The sequence below is a fragment of the Carcharodon carcharias genome, chromosome 26 (genome assembly GCF_017639515.1).
Source record: "Carcharodon carcharias isolate sCarCar2 chromosome 26, sCarCar2.pri, whole genome shotgun sequence".
Taxonomy (NCBI): Eukaryota; Metazoa; Chordata; class Chondrichthyes; order Lamniformes; family Lamnidae; genus Carcharodon; species Carcharodon carcharias.
Window position 1 is genome coordinate 39,860,699 of NC_054492.1, and position 17,033 is coordinate 39,877,731.

The following is a 17,033-nucleotide window of genomic DNA, read 5'->3' on the forward strand; positions in this document are numbered from 1 at the left end:
TGGTCAGGCCTAAAGTTTCAGGACTGGTTCTGAGGTGATTATGTCTTTGTGAAGTGCATTGGGGAAATTTTTCTCCATTAAAGGTACAGTATAAATGCAAAACAAAAACAGAATTAGCTGGAAAAACTCAGCAGGTCTGGCAGCATTGGCGGAGAAGAAAAGAGTTGATGTTTCGAGTCCTCATGACCCTTCAACAGAACTGAGTGAATATTAGGAGAGGGGTGAAATATAAGCTGGTTTAAGGTGGGGGTGGGGGGAGAGAAGTGGGGGATGTGGTGTGGTTATAGGAACAAGCAAGCAGTGATAGGAGCAGATAATCAAAAGATGTCACAGGCAGAAGAACAAAGAGGTGTTGAAGGTGGTGATATTATCTAAACGAATGTGCTAATTAAGAATGGATGGCAGGACACTCAAGCCACAGCTCTAGTGGGGGTGGGGTGGAAAGACTAGCAGGGCATAAAAGATATAGATTTAAAAATAATGGAAATAGGTGGGAAAAGAAAAATGTGTATAAATTATTGGAAAAAACAAAAGGAAGGGGGTGGGGATGGAGGAGGGAGTTCAAGATCTAAAGTTGTTGAATTGAATATTCAGTCCGGAAGGCTGTAAAGTGCCTAGACGGAAGATGAGGTGCTGTTCCTCCAGTTTGCGTTGGGCTTCACTGGAACAATGCAGCAAGCCAAGGACAGACGTGGGCAAGAGAGCAGGGTGGAGTGTTAAAATGGCAAGCGACAGGGAGGTTTGGGTCTTTCTTGCGGACAGACAGCAGGTGTTCTGCATAGCGGACGCCCAGTTTACGTTTGGTCTCTCCAGTGTAGAGGAGACCGCATTGGGAGCAATGAATGCAGTAGACTAAGTTGGGGGAAATGCAAGTGAAATGCTGCTTCACCTGAAAGGAGTGTTTGGGCTCTTGGACGGTGAGGAGAGAGGAAGTGAAGGGGCAGGTGTTGCATCTTTTGTGTGGGTATGGGGAGGTGCCATAGATGGGGATTGAGGAGTAGGGGGTGATGGAGGAGTGGACCAGGGTGTCCTGGAGGGAACGATCCCTACGGAATGCCGCCCGGGGAAGGGGGGTTGGTGGTGAAGGGAAGATGTGTTTGGTGGTGGCATCATGCAGGAGTTGGCAGAAATGGCGGAGGATGATCCTTTGAATGCGGAGGCTGGTGGGGTGATAAGTGAGGACAAGGGGGACCCTATCATGTTTCTGAGAGGGAGGAGAAGGCTTGAGGGCGGATGCGCAGGAGATGGGCCAGACACGGTTGAGGGCCCTGTCAACGATCGTGGGTGGAAAACTTCGGTTAAGGAAGAAGGAGGACATGTTAGAGGAACTGTTTTTGAAGGTAGCATCATTGGAACAGATGCGACGGAGACGAAGGAACTGAGAGAATGGGATGGAGTCCTTACAGGAAGCGGGGTGTGAGGAGCTGTAGTCGAGGTAGCTGTGGGAGTTGGCAGGCTTGTAATGGATATTGGTGGACAGTCTATCGCCAGAAATTGAGACAGGGAGGTCAAGGAAGGGAAGGGAAGTGCCAGAGATGGACCATGTGAAAATGATGGAGGGGTGGAAATTGGAAACAAAATTAATAAATTTTTCCAGGTCCCAATGAGAGCATGAAGCAGCACCGAAGTAATCATCGATGTACCAGAGAAAGAGTTGTGGGAGGGGGCCAGAATAGGACTGGAACAAGGAATGTTCCACATACCCCATAAAGAGACAGGCATAGCTGGGGCCCATGCGGGTACCCATAGCCACACCTTTTATTTGGAGGAAGTGAGAGGAGTTGAAGGAGAAATTGTTCGGTGTGAGAACAAGATCAGCCAGATGGAGGAGAGTAGTGGTGGATGGGGATTGTTCAGGCCTCTGTTTGGGGAAGAAGCTAAGGGCCCTCAGACCATCCTGGTGGGGGTTGGAGGTGTAGAGGGATTGGACGTCCATGGTGAAGAGGAAGCGGTTGGGGCCAGGGAACTGGAAATTGTTGATGTGACGTAAGGTGTCAGAGTAATCACGGATGTAGGTGGGAAGGGACTGGACAAGGGGAGAGAGAAGGGAGTCAAGATAACGAGAAATGAGTTCCGTGGGGCAGGAACAGACTGACACGATCAGTCTACCGGGACAGTACTGTTTGTTGATTTTGGGTAGGAGGTAGAAGCGGGCCGTCCGAGGTTGGGTGACTATCAGGTTGGAAGCTGTGGGAGGAAGATCTCCAGAAGAGATGAGGTCAGTGACAGTCCTGGAAACAATGGCTTGATGTTCAGTGGTGGGGCCATGGTCCAGGGAGAGGTAGGAGGAAGTGTCTGCGAGTTGACGCTCAGCCTCCGTGAGGTAGAGGTCAGTGCGCCAGACAACAACAACACCACCCTTGTCAGCGGGTTTGATGACAATGTTAGGGTTGGACCTGAGAGAACGGAGTGCAGTAAGTTTAGAGAGAGACAAATTAGAATGGGTGAGAGGAGCAGAGAAATTGAGATGACTAATGTCACGCCGACAGTTCTCAATGAAAAGATCAAGAGAAGGTAAGAATCCAGAGGGAGGGGTCCAGGTGGAGGGAGAATATTGGAGGTGGGTAAAAGGAGCTGTTGAACGGGGAGAGGACTCCTGCCCAAAGAAGTGAGCCCGGAGACGAAGACGGCAGAAGAAGAGTTTGGCATCGTGCCGAGCCCGAAATTCATTGAGGTGAGGGCGTAAGGGTATGAAACTAAGTCCTTTGCTGAGCACTGAACGTTCAGCGTCGGAGAGGGGAAGGTCAGGGGGTATAGTGAATACACGGCCGGGGCTGGGATTGGAAGATGGGGTGGGGACGGAGGAACAGGCAGGGATGGAGGGTCCTAGATGGGTGTTGGTGTCAATGAGTTGTTGGAGCTTGCGTTCCTTAGCACTTGAGAGAAAGAAAAATAGTTTCTTGTTGAGGCATCGGATGAGCCAAAGAATAAAATGAAACTGGGGGCACACGCAGCTTTGAAAAAAGGTCCGGCGGTGCTGCTGGAGGGAGAGGTCGAGTGTGTTCATATGGCAGCGCATGGCACTGAGTGTGGATCTCAGAATGCGACAGTATAAATGCAAGTTGTTGTTGTACTCTGTCCTAACGCAGTACCTGCTAGTTCGGGAAAGGGGAAGAGAAAATAACCACTCAATTTTGTGCAGGAGGAAAACCTTATTACAGCACTGTGCAGGTGGTTGTTTCATCAAGGTTTGATAATCTGCCCTGCATACAGGGAAGAGAAACAAAAGGCTTTTATCATTGCCTGGAAAAACTCGGCAGGTCTGGCAGCATCGGCGGAGAAGAAAAGAGTTGACGTTTCGAGTCCTCATGACCCTTCAACAGAACTAGTTCTGTTGAAGGGTCATGAGGACTCGAAACGTCAACTCTTTTCTTCTCCGCAGATGCTGCCAGACCTGCTGAGATTTTCCAGGTAGTTCTGTTTTTGTTTTGGATTTACAGCATCCACAGTTTTTTTGTGTTTAGGCTTTTATCATCATGCTAATAACTAAGAGAAAGGTGGAACATTTTGGATCAGGAGGATGGAATAATAAATACTTCAAAGCCCAAAAGTGTGAAAGGTGTAACAGCAACTTGTATTTATACAGCACCTTTAACGTAGTCATCCAAAGACACTTCACAGGAATGTAATCAAACAAAGATACTGACACTGGGTCAAAGAAGGAGCCATTAGAACAAGTTGACTGCCAGCTTGGCCAAAGTGTTAGGCTTTAGGGAGAATCTTAAAAGAGGAGAGATGGAGAAGCAGAAAGGTCATAGAGGGAATTGTAGAGACTGGACAGCCAAAGGCACAGGTCCCATTGTTGGGGTGAAGGAGATTTGAGATGCATAAATATTCAGAATTGGAAGGTTGTAGGGCTGAAAGATGTTACAGAAATGGTGGGGGGGAGGAGCAGTGGGGAAAAGGCCTTGGAAGGATTTGAACACAAAGATGAAATGATTAAATTTGAGGTGTTGGAAAGCAGGAAATTCATGTGGATCAGTGAGTACAGAGGTGATGGCTGAATGGAGCTTAGTGTGAATAAGGACGTGGACAGCAGAGTTTTGGATGAACTCAAGTTTGGGAAGAGTGGAAAATAGGCAAGTGGACAGGAGAGCATTACACTATTAGGAGCATTGGAGCAGGTGCAGTTAAAGAAATTGTCACTAAGAAAATTGTCATTAGGGTTCATCAAAGCTTTAATTCTGTGCACACATGGTATTATAAAACAATTCAATTCAATAGAAATTAGAAATCACCTTGCGAGAGCTTTGAGGTGTTTTCTTTAGATGCATTTGTCTCAGATCTGCAGGGAGAGCTGTGCTCTATAGATAGAGTATTGACACTGTCTTCAATATCAATATTTTAGTAAATATGTATCATACATAACAAAAACAGAATTACGTAGAAAAACTCAGCATGCTATGTATCATTCATGGTTGTATGTTTTGATCAACATGATGTGAAATAGAGTTAGAATTTATCATCAGTGCTATGCCATAACAAAGTAAAACCTTATTTTTTGAGAACAATACTCCTTCAATATTGGTTTTTGGTTGTAGATATCACAATTGTTTTCCAACACTTCTTTTAAAAAAAAACCTCTGTAGCTGGCTTCATTTTGATAAATTAACTTTAAGTCACACGAGACATTTATTTTTAGTTTTGAGTCTAATGTCAGTGTGACTACAGCAATGTTTTGGCTGGACTGCAGGACGACTTCATCAAATAAATCTTATAATTTAGATTCTTATATTGTGCTGAGACAGTAGGAAGCCATAATCTGACAAAGTAATCACTAGACATTTGAATAATTTGTTTTTCTCTACTTAATTCCTCTCAAGTATGTCTGCCCTGATGAGTTACTATCTGAGACTCTGGGTTGATCATTTGGGCTATTGTCCAAAGCAATTATAAGACTATTGTTGTGAAATATTAAATAAGCTTTGTCTTTCCTTCAGGAGTCACGATGATGATGCCACAAAAAAGAAAGTCAATTTGGTTTTTGAGAAAATTCAGACCTTGAAATCAAAGAGCGCAGACAGTGTGAAAGAACAAAAGGATGAAAATGTGAGTTCATTCTTGCGACACATTAAGCAATTATTTCCCTAATTTTTCATCGTCAACAAATTCTACCTGGCATTTGTTTGTAACATTACATAACTTCTGCAAGAAAATGTTAGTCTGTTACCATATTCTTTCTGAAGTGTAGCAGTCAATTATGATAAATGAATGGTTAATCAATGTTGATTGAGGGAGGAGTTTTGGCCAGGATTCATTCCTTGTATAAAATGCAACTAAATTTGAAGTTGAATGTACTTATCATGGCTTTGTATCTTAGATAATATTACATTTCCTAATCTCTTGCTCAGTGTAATAGCCTAATAAATGCCACTTCATTCGTAGTAGTAGGTAATGTTAAGCAAACATCAGTGCTCAAACCTGAGACAACTCGAGGTTCGTGCTTGCTGGAAATTCCAGAAGGACTACAAAGCAACGCTTGTCAGAAACTCAAGTCTCTACAGTTGTTTAACCGATGAAAGCCTCATAATAAACTTTTGAGAAATAGTGTTACTTATCCTGTGTTGCATTTATAAAGTCAGTGGGCCAGAATTTTCCCGTCGGCATGCGGGGGGCGGGACCTGAACGCCGACACCTAACATGACATTGGCAAGCGCTCTGACATCACTGCACGCCGTTGCGATATTTCGTTGGGCGGGTGTGAGATGATATCTGACGCGTGCCCGTCACTAATTAATGGGCCACTTAAGGCCCTTCAGGCGCCAATCGACAGCAATTTTTCAGGGACCATGCGATCTTTGGGTTGGCGCAGTGGGCAGGCGGGCAGGACACATTTGTATAAACCTCATCCACGGGCGGGATAAGAGGGCTCAGTGGGGTTGTGAGTGTCCTCTGTCAAATATTGATTTTTCAAAGTTACTGATACTTGCCTGGGTGATCTGCAATACTTCAAGATGCATGCCAGCTGCTTGGACTGGACTCTCAACCTTCAGGTCAGCACTCTGCGGTGAGGAATCTTGTTTGGGCCTGTAGGTTTTAGGAAGCTTTCCCTTAGCCAGGGAATGGGAGCTGAACTCTCCACTGGAGGCACCTCCTCTAAGGAGGGAGGGAGGGTTAGAAGGTGGAGGAGACCAGGAGTGCACATTCAGCCTTCAGGGAAGCCAACTTTTGGAGGACAGGCGTAGGCACAAGGGGTGCAGGGCCAAGAGGTAGTCTGAGATGGAAGGGGCTGCAGAAGATGCTACTATCCTGCTGCCAGGTTATACAGGCGGCAAAGCAGCTACCTCAGTATGTCTGAGGTGCAGTGTAGAAGGAAGCTCCGTCTCTCAAGGGAGACAGTCAACTATACCTGCCAGATGATTGGGCCTGAGATCTCCACGAACTGTGTGGGTGGACATTCCATGCCAGTGGCCCTAAAGGATACAGCTGCCCTCAACTTCTATGCCTCTGGCTCCTCCCAAAGTTGGCTTCCCTGAAGGCTGAATGTGCACTCCTGGTCTCCTCCACCTTCTAGCCCTCCCTCCCTCCTTGGAGGAGGTGCCTCCAGTGGAGAGTTCAGCTCCCATTCCCTGGTCGGTGGGTGATCTTTGCGGTGTCTCCCAATCAGCTGTCCACACTTGTGTCAAGCAGATTACAGATGCTCTGTTTAGGTGTGCGTTGACCTTCATCCACTTCCATTGGAAACAGGCAAGCCAGACACAGCTAGCCAGAGGCTTCATGGTGATTGCTGGCTTGTCCCGCATCCAGGGTGCAATAGACTGCACACATGTGGCCATTCAAATTTGCTTGCATTTGTCACCACGATTTTTATACTGTTGCTGTTTTGGTCTAATCAAGTTACTGTTCTACTCTTTACACATCTCAGCTATGATACAAGACAGGAAGGTTTTACGAAGAGAGAAAGACTTGCATTTATATAGAGACTTCCATGACCTTAAGAGTATGATAACTTATAGTTTTGAGGGGATCCTTATTCAAGTGTGTGGGTTTTAGTGAGGTTTTCTTTGCTTTTGCCTCTCATTAGACAGAGTTTCTTCTAATTAGAAGCAGAATTTATCCTATGGGTTGGTTATGCAACCTATAATAAATTTTGTTTCATTTGATAAGGTGCGTTAGGATTTTTTAGAAGTCATAGCCTGATAAGGTGACACCTTCAAATTCAGTCGTTTCCTTCAAAAGGGAATTGGATAAATACTTGAAGAAGAGAAAATGACAAGGATCTGGGAAAGGACCAGGGGAGCGAGACTAACTGGATTGTTTTCAAAAGAGCTGGCATAAACCTGATGGGCTAAATGGCCTCCTTTGGTGTTGCACAATTCTTTTGATTCTATGATTCTAGGTCACAAATGTTTCTTAAAATCCAGCTCCATTTCCATGCCAAACCAGTCAAGGTAAAAAAAAATCAGAGCATACACCTGTCACCTGTTTAGGCCCGTATTAGATTTCCGAAAGATTAAAATAATTTTTCTTGGGATTGACATATTATTGCACAGACTGGTTTTGTTTTCTATTTTTAAGCCGTTCTCTTTCCTCTTCGTCTCCTAAAGGAGTTGAATCCATGCATAGCAAGTTATCCTTTGGTTCCTTGCTCCAAAACTACTTTTTATACAGAGCCTAGACAGTTGATGTTGGCAGGAGGTTGGGACAATTTGAGGGGAGGGGTGGGCATATCAGAGACAATTCTGATTCTATCCCTGCCCAAAATCCACAAGGGACACCACTTTACTTAGTGGGTCATTGCATAATGATCAACGGTGAGTTCCATGCCAGCTCAGGTTAGAGGCCAATTATCTCACCTTCACTGCCACCCAGCTAAGATTAGCTAACTACGCACAGACTGGCTATTAAATCTGAAGGAAGCAATGTGTAAACAAAGTTAAAATATTTCCACCACTGATAGCGAATTAAAGGGATTATTTTACAGTTTAGTTGTGCATCATAAATACATTATATAAGTTTTCTTATCGGAAAGTAACCTACAACGGAAATGCAATTTGCCTTCATTAATTTCATTAAAGGTTTTGTCGTCCATTCATGGAACCAGCTAGTATTCCAGCTGGATTTAGGCAAAACCAAAAGCAAGTCAGGATGCTGAAATAAAAGCAATGATAGAGGAGGTTTGGCAGCATCTGAGGAGATAGAAATATAGTTAACATTTCAAGTCAGTGACCTTTCATCAGAATTTTCAAAGTTCCAGATTCCACAATATTTTGCTTTTGTTTAAGTCAGTTTGCTGTGTTGTTCTTTGTTCTGTTGTTGCACAGTTCGGGAATTAACAAAGGTAGTCAGTCAAATGCATGGATCCAAACTTTGTGTGTATTTGGATTTGTTCCGATTGAATAGAGGCACTGGGAGGGTAATCTGGAGGAACTGCCATTCTGGCTGTTAAAGTCCTTCTATTTGGCTGCTTCAAAGTGACACTGTTGAACTTTGGAACTGTATCGTCAGTCCTGCTTCAATTAGTGCATGGACAGGGATGACCAAAGGACACTTGGAACAAATACATTTTTATTTTAAAGTAAAATGCACACTGAACTCCAGCTTTAATATTCTTATGAACACGAAAGACAAAAGAATCTAACATAAAATGTTGATTTGTTGCTCATTAGAAACAAGTCATGTCACTCACAACCTGCCCACCAAGGACAGGCCTTTTGTTCTTTGGTCATCCCTGTCCATGCACTAATTGAAGCAAGACTGACGATACAGTTCCAAAGTTCAACAGTGTCACTTTGAAGCAGCCAAATAGAAGGACGTTAACAGCCAGAATGGCAGTTCCTCTGGATTACCCTCGGTGTCAGACATGTGGAAATCTATTATCATGCTTGAGCCTCAACTATTCCACCGAGAAATTACAGAGGCAGAATTTCTCTTTACTTGATATGGAGTGTGTGCACCCAGCCCTAAGGGTATAACCTTATTTATCTTGGGTGCAAGTTAGCGGAGCCAAAGATCAAGAATGCCTAAATTTGCATAAGGGTATTGTTGGAATTCATACAGGTTAAACTATGCAGTTTATCAGCACACAGCACCTCTTATCTAATCAGGGCCACCCTACCTATTGCTTCTAAGGCTATCTGCCGTAACCCTAGTTTCTAGTGATGTGTCTACTCCTTCTGGTTCTATTAGTGAGCCAAGTACTGAGCCTGGGAACACTGTGGACTTGGCTGCATCTGCTATCAGAGTACCTTGTGATTCATGTTGTAAAAGTTGAACCTGATTGTATTTTTGTGATGGTGATTTTGAAATGGATTGAAATGTTGTTGAAGATTTATGAATAAAGTATATTTTTGCAAAATAGAAAGTTGATGGTCTAAGATGTGTTACCATAAAGCCACCTCAAAGAGACCCTTATCATCATCTTTCCTCTCCACTTCCCCAAAAGGAGAATAATTAGTCACTGCAGAAGAAGAAATTTGAGTTTTGAGCAAGTGGGCAGCAGATACCTCGAGCTCCTGATGAGTGACTTGATTGGCAGCACAACATGTTACAAAATGTGAGAATGATCACAAGGTGCATGACTTAATCCATTGAACTGTGGCTCCATTTATTTAAGATCTTTAACAGCAGCACCCCCTTGTCCTTCTGCAGCCAAGTCCTGGGTGGCCTACAGCAACAACTTATATATCTTTAACATAAAGAACCGCCCCAAGGCATTTCACAGGAGCAATATAAAACAAAGTATGTCACACAAGGAGATATTAGGTCAGATGACCAAAAGCTTGGGCAAAGAGAGAGTTTTTATGCTTTGTCTTAAAGGAGGAGACTGAGGCCGAGAGGCAGGAAGGAAGAGCTTGGGGCTAATACTTGGCCTCCAGTTAATACCTTCCAGCAGCAGTTATCCAAGTCTTAAGTTCCCTTATCAGTCATACAATGTTCATTTGTTTTCATTGTAGTGGAAAGACTTGTATAGGGCAGCTTGCCAATCATTTTTATGATCTTGATGTTTGCATGCAACGTCAGTCACATAGCAGACTTACTCATCACAAACTGGTTATCAATGTCTGTATATGAGGGCGTTGGCAAAGAGGCATTCCCACAATGGAGCTGGCTTCTTCCCCACAGATTATTATAGTCATCATCTCCTTCCCTGCAGCATTTCTCTTTTCTGCAACAAAATAAACCTCACAGTTTGGTCCTGAATCTTGCTTGAGGAAGCCCTTGTATGCCTAGAAGTTTCTAGCATGAAGCACACATAGATACATCACAGGATTTTTTTTTTTTGCACCTGGACTTCAATGCCAGAGTGGGCTGGAATCCCTCACTATTAAAGAACATGCTGTTGGATCCGTGCTAATGTTTGTGGGTTGTTCCAAATTTTTTCAAAACTGTTTTCACGATTGTTGAGGTTCTTTTCCTTTGTTGCCAATTGAAAGATATGAGAATGGATATTCTAGTGAATGTGTGATTAGGAGGAATTTACAATTTTAAACTGAGCAATTGCACTTACGTTCATTAATGCTTGGCTTTCAGGTTGGCATTACTTCCGAATACAAAGCACTGTTGGAGCAGAAAATTGAGCTTGAAAAGAAGGCAGTTGAAATGGGAAAGAAAGCAGATCAACTACAGAAAAAACTGGATGAGCAAACTCTGGTACTGTCAGTAAGTCAGGGGATTTTTGTTGCATTGTTTGAGTTGTCAAAGACACTGACAACTGGCACTTGTCTTTCAGAAGCAGCAGAGTACCACAGAACAAAAAGATAGGACCAAAGCTGATCTGAAAAATCTGCAGCAAGAAATGGAAAACATTTTGGAAGAAAACAATCGTTTAAGGGAGCAGCTAGCAAAAACTGATAAAGAGCTTCGAAACCAACTTGAAGAGTAAGTAGGCAGGTTTGGTTTTTGTTGAAACCTAAAGATTTTTCTGATCGAAGAAATATATTTTCATACACCAATTCTAAAAGTGATTACTCAGCCTCTAAAATTCAGCGAAGCAAAATATTTGTATTTTATGATGAAACATGGAATGAGGATGACATTAGGGAGGAGGGAGAGAGAGTGACATCGGAGGGGTCATGTGGGAAGGATGGAGTTGGCGTGGGAGGGAGTGGATGAGATGATGGAATTAGTTAAGTGGACTGATTTTACCACAAATGTTTTGTGGGTCTCTACTAGTTCTAATATAAAATGTTAAATTCTAAATGCATTTAGGGTGTGGTTCCCTGAGCTTGTCAGCAACCTCAGTTCTTTGTATCTGTATTGCTTTCTCTCTCATCAGTCCCTTTCAGATTTCTAACATAATCTTATCTGTTCCTCTTTCATCTTCCTCTTTTCAAAGAAAGCACGACTTGGCTCTATTTGCACCTTTTCTGATTTCCATCACCTCAGCTTCAGATCCAATCTAATCAATGCTCTTTATCCTATTTTCTAGGTGGCAAATGTCAATGTTAGCTCATTGGTGTCCCATACTGTGGAAGACTTGTAGGTGCTTCCCTGGTTTTGGCCACAGATGGCAGGAATGGCGGTGAGCCTCCTTACCAGCTAGAGCAAACACTAGACAGATTTCCCAATTAAAGTTTAACCATTGAATTCTACAGGAAGTATATGGGTAACTGTGACGACTTGCCTTTAATGTTAACCATTATTGAATACTTTACCACAATAGGCTGTTCTTTCACACGTAGAATTAGAGAAAGTTTACGAAAGAGAAAGAGGCCACTCGGTCCATCATGTTTGTGCTGGTCAAAAAATGAGCCATCCAGCCTAATTCCATTTTCCAGCATTTGGTCCATAGCCCTGCAGGTCATGGCACTTAAGGTGCATATCCAGACACCTTTTAAATGAATTGAGCGTTTCTGCCTCTACTACCCTTTCAAACAGTGTGTTCCAGGCCCCCACAACCCTCTGGGTGAAAATGTTTTTCCTCATTTCCCCTCTAATCTTTCTACCAATCACTTTAAATCCATGCCGCCTCATCACTGACCTCTCTGCTAAAGTAAATAGGCCCTTTTTGAAACCTATAATATCGTTTTAGATACAGGGAAAACTAGCTGACTGAAAGATGGTTACAAACCACAACATCATTTGAGTGGTACAGAATGATGCTATCTTAATTCTCTTAATGGTTGGATTACATCATATTCCAAATCTCCAGTGGGTCTTTTTGTTCACTTTTTGGCCTCTGTAGTGTGTGCCGGTAACAGCAGCGTTTTTAAATCGTGAGTTGCAGAGCATTTCTTAAGTATTCATTTATGTTCCGTCAAGGACCTGATGTAAAGGTGGGAAAGGGTCATAGAAGAAAGAAAAAGGGTAATGATTGATTTCTCTTTCTGCTAGGCTGGTGCAAGTGAAGATGGAAAGAGAGCAGTACCAGAGTGAAATTAGAGACTTGCAGGATCAGCTCTCAGAAATGCACGATGAGCTTGATCATGCAAAAAACAATGCTGACAATGAAGAGGAAAAAGAGACTTTGATAATGGTAAGCAGATTCAAAACCAGTGATCAGTCCTTTTCTCCCTCTGTGCCATCAATTGCTTGCCAAGCTCCCTTTTTACTTTACTAAATGCTATAACTTTAAAGGGGGAGGGAAGCCCCCTCCCCTCCGCCCCGCCAAAGGCTCCTTCCTTTTCATAAAAGAAAATAATAGTGACACTTCAAATAACTTCACTTTTCTTGCCAACATGAAACTTCCTCTCTGTTAGGCCACTTCAGCAATTGGAAGCTGCCTAAACAATGAGACCACTCTATGAACTGGGAATACAAATTTCCTAGCTGGAAGAATGATTTCACAAGTTTGGCCAGCTGCAGAAGCTCACTCAGACTTGAAGTTGCCCCAGTCTCTCTCATTTTGCAACAGACCCTCTCCAATATGTGTGGAGATATTTAATGTCAGACTATCACTTTCCTCTGTAAAAAGGGGAAAACTCTGATTAAAAAGGCTCCCCTCATTTATCCTTGCCCTTTATTATCCGAACAGCCAATTTGTTGTACTCTGATCCAAATTGTTAGCAAATTGCACTTTCTGTTTAAGTGGTATCCTTTTATCCTTCCTTTAACATGAAATGCACTATTTTTCGAGACTCCTGCAAACTACTGTGCTAGTAGTCCAGGGTAATACAGGATGGAGCAAGAAACACTTTGGATCACCAGCTTTCAAGTGCAGTGTATAGTTCAGTGGCATGATACAACCGATGAGCCTCCTTAACCAAGTAGATACGATTGGCAGTCGTTCTGTGAGTTGGACATTGTGCTCAGGGAGCAGTCAACTGGGTTACCTTAAGATTAGAATTGTTTTAGGAAGACTTAGTGAGGAATGTTCCACAGTTCTGTACAAAGTTCTGTATTGAAACAGCTGAAATTACATCTAAATTTATATGCTTCTCTCTTAGGCTGTGATGGGCAGGAATGAAAATGTTCATTTTTGATTTTGTAGCATTTCGACATTTTTCCAGTTTATTGTTCAATGCCTTCATGAGAACAATAAAACCAGCTATCACGCCAGACGTGCCCAATGTAAACAATTTTTTTTCTTCCTTCCTGACAGATTTGAGATTAATTTCAATGTTTCCATGCACTGTCTTTCTTTTTAGTTTTACTCAGACCTGATGTTCTCCATTTCTCTCATGACTAAATGTCTTTAGCTGGAAAGGTGGGATAAATCCAGACCACAGACTTTCCTATTACTATGGCTCCAAAAAAATAGGAAATATTTTACATTCAGTGGCTCGGTGAATTATGCAGCCTGACGTGAAACTGGTTGATATTAGCAGGTTATTAAACATGGGCTGTCATCAAAGTGCTGGGGATTTGGGGGCATCATAAGTAAACTTAATTTATTCTGAGGTCAGATGAGGCTGATGATAAATTCCTTCCCTAAGATTAGGTCCTTCTCCCCCTCCCTTAAGAAATTGTCCCAGCAATTAATACTATGTTGATTTTTTTTATTGTCTTTTTTTAAGAAAAGAGTTATATTTACAGACCAAGAAAATTCCAAGTTTGTATTGTGTTAGCTGATCTCAGTCAGAGTGCTGGAATTGTGCTGGCACCCTTGAGTTCCTGTCCCTGATCCAATCAAATAACCTTTGTTGGGAATTTGTGTGTCTGCATGTAAAGTAAAGAGAGGATTGGTATTGACTATAATACCTGATATAGTTGAATATCTGATGATATTCACTGTCTAAACTCAAAGACAATGGCTATCAGGGTGAGATACCAGAGACTGGCACTTTTGAAACCATGTTGTAACACCAGCAATAGAGATGATGGGGCAATAATTAGTCAGAAAAACATGAGTGTTAAACATACAATGATTAAAATAGATGACTGAGTTCTCCATGATGCATGATGGTTTCTGGGACCTTGAAGAATCCAGCTATTCAGATTTGAAGTGTGAGCGATATTATCCTGAAATTTTACTCCATTATTTTCAGGGATCTGAAATTTACAGTGTTATTTTCTTTCAGCTGTATTTATTAGTCCTGGTCCTGAAATGCAATGGCTCTAGAAAAGCCCCTGGTCAAACAAATTGTAGATTGTTTGGAAGGAATAGCTTAATGACCTGAATTCCACAATGTTTTATCCTAATAGGAGGTGGACAGTGATTATGTTCCCCTATCCTGCTGAACCTCTCAACATTACTTATCAACATGCAAACCCATTTTCTTCCAGCAGAAACCACTATATGGCAATTAGAAATGGGGTCTCAGTCCAGCTTTCGCTCCTTAAACCAGATAATGGCCAACCAATGTAGTTGAGGTTATGTAGCACAGCACAAATCATAGACTGAAATTTAAGACCTTCTGTCTGTATGTCTCAGCTACTCAGTGGACAAACTTGTTGAGCCATTGGAGAGGTCCATTGTTTTAATCTATTAGAATAAATTCACTCTTGGGTGAATCCTCCGAAGGAGCTGTAAAATGGAGTCTGTGTAAATACTATTCTGTCGCTGATTGTGGATTAGTTGGGATGTGAGGTGTTACCATGTGTAGTATTGTTATTTTAGCAAAATTCATTGCAGATTGGGTAGATGTGTGATATAGAAGCATAGACTTGTTATTCAGCTGGTCATTAAAAATCAATAATATTTGGCCATAAAAGCTATTTGGAGCATAAAAATAATTAAATTGCTATGAGGATACTTGTTTTAAAATTAAATAATTTTTAAATATTTTTCCACGGGGCGTGGGGCTGGCTAGGCCAGTATTTTTATATCCCATCCCTTTTGCCCTTGAGAAGGTGGTGATGAGCTGCCTTCTTGAACCGCTGCAGTCCATGTGGTGCAGGTACACCCACGGTGCTGTTAGGAAGGGAGTTCCAGGGTTTTGACCCAGCGACAGTGAAGGAACAGTGATATATTTCTAAGTCAGGGTGGTGTGTGGCTTGGAGGGAAGCTTGTAGGTGATGGCCTTCCCACGCATCTGCTGCCCTTGTCCTTCCACGTGGTAGAGGTTGTGGGTTTGGAAGGTGCTGGTCGAAGGAGCCTGCAGTGCATCTTGTATATGATACTGCTGCCACTGTTCATTGGTGTTGGAGGGAGTGAATATTGAAGGTGGTGGATAGGGTGCCAATCAAGCAGACTGCTTTGTCTTGGATGGCATTGGACTCCTTGAGTGTTGTTGGAGCTGCACTCATCCAGGCAAGTGGAGAGTATTCCAGTATTGTTGCTAAGTTATACAGATCAGAGTGACCCTGTATTTTATTTATGGTCTGAGTTGAATTAATAATTCTCAGCTGGGCCATGACAATTGGACTAAATGTTGCTCAACAAGGGAAGGATGCCTGATTACTACACTGGAGTTCTGCTAGAACATTCTTGTTGGACCCAGCATTGATGACTCCGATATTAAAATGGATCGCTGATACTTGTATAAAAATGGCCCTTTAGGTCAGGTGCTAGAGGGATTCTGTGCCTGTGGAAACGAACCATAGGAGGAATCAGCTCCTCCAGGATAGGAGGGGAAAAATGGGGGCACTGTTGTAAATGAAGATTAAAAAAGGCTAATAAAAATCATTTCTGTTGTTTTTTAAAACATATTTTAACTGAATTCTGTAAACATAAAACCGCTTAAGTTAAGGATATTTGCAAAAGTAATGTTAGTGGGGATGTGCTTGAATGCTGTGTCTGGTTCCAGGAAATGATTCAAGCGAAGCAGCAGCTGGAAGAGGTGCTGTTGGCTAAAGATGATCAGCAGGAGTTGTTGAAGCGAAGGGAAAGAGAGCTGACAGCACTCCGAGGTGTCTTGAAGGAGGAGGTCTCAAGCCGTGACCAGGAAACTGAAGATCTTAAAGCACAGCATGAGAAAGAGAAAGAGAAACTGAAGAACAGCATTGAAGATCTAGTGCAGGTGAGTTAACAATTACAAAATTATCTTTTGCAGATAGTTTGGATGTGGCAGTGGAGCTAATGGGGGAGGGGAACCTCTTTCAGTTTCCTTTCCATTTTTGGAATGTACTGCCTGAATAAAAACCCATATATTCTCCAATGTCCTTGGAAGCTGCAAACTCCAAAATATGCCTGCGCATGCCTACCTGAAATAACATGATGCTCACTACATTTTGTAAACAAAAATTTCAGTTTGTAAGCCATAGATTTCTTGTCATAGATTGTATTGAATATTTTTGTGGGGTGCAGGTGTTTTCATCTTATTAAAGTAATTGGCAGAAATGATGCTGGTCTTTATAAGATCTTTATAAGATCAAACCTGGCATAATGTGGAAGGATACCGCATTGTGGGGAAGCATCCACTTGCTATTTGTTTGCAAGCATCTGCTTCTTGTCATACTTTAGACCCTACGTGGGTGTTGGTGCAGCTAATATTACATGCTGTGCACCTTTGTCAACTTTGGCACTGTTAGTTCTTTCGCTTTGCCTCATATTCACAGTTTATAATGTTTGTCACATAATGGCAGAAATGAGTGCAATGAAATCTCCCAATTCTATTAATTGTGCAGATAGGCCAGTTTCTTAATGAGTGATGCTCTGAAGCAATTCACTTTCTAAAAAAGCACTGTAATTGTAAGTGACAAGATGAAAGATATGTTTGTTATGTGCTACATTTGGCCTGAAAAGTGCCCTATAAGTAGGTCAATGTGGT

At 42.4% G+C, this 17,033-nt stretch overlaps 1 protein-coding gene across 1 annotated transcript in view; it reads left to right on the forward strand.

Annotated features, from left to right (window-relative positions):
• The window catches only part of cgnl1 (cingulin-like 1), a 150,371-nt gene that overhangs the window by 47,988 nt on the left and 85,350 nt on the right, over positions 1-17,033 (forward strand). The window contains exons 4-8 of the mRNA XM_041174928.1: positions 4,941-5,049; positions 10,474-10,593; positions 10,673-10,821; positions 12,277-12,418; positions 16,071-16,283. Coding sequence (XP_041030862.1) covers positions 4,941-5,049; positions 10,474-10,593; positions 10,673-10,821; positions 12,277-12,418; positions 16,071-16,283 — 733 coding nt within the window. The remainder of the gene's footprint in view (positions 1-4,940; positions 5,050-10,473; positions 10,594-10,672; positions 10,822-12,276; positions 12,419-16,070; positions 16,284-17,033) is intronic.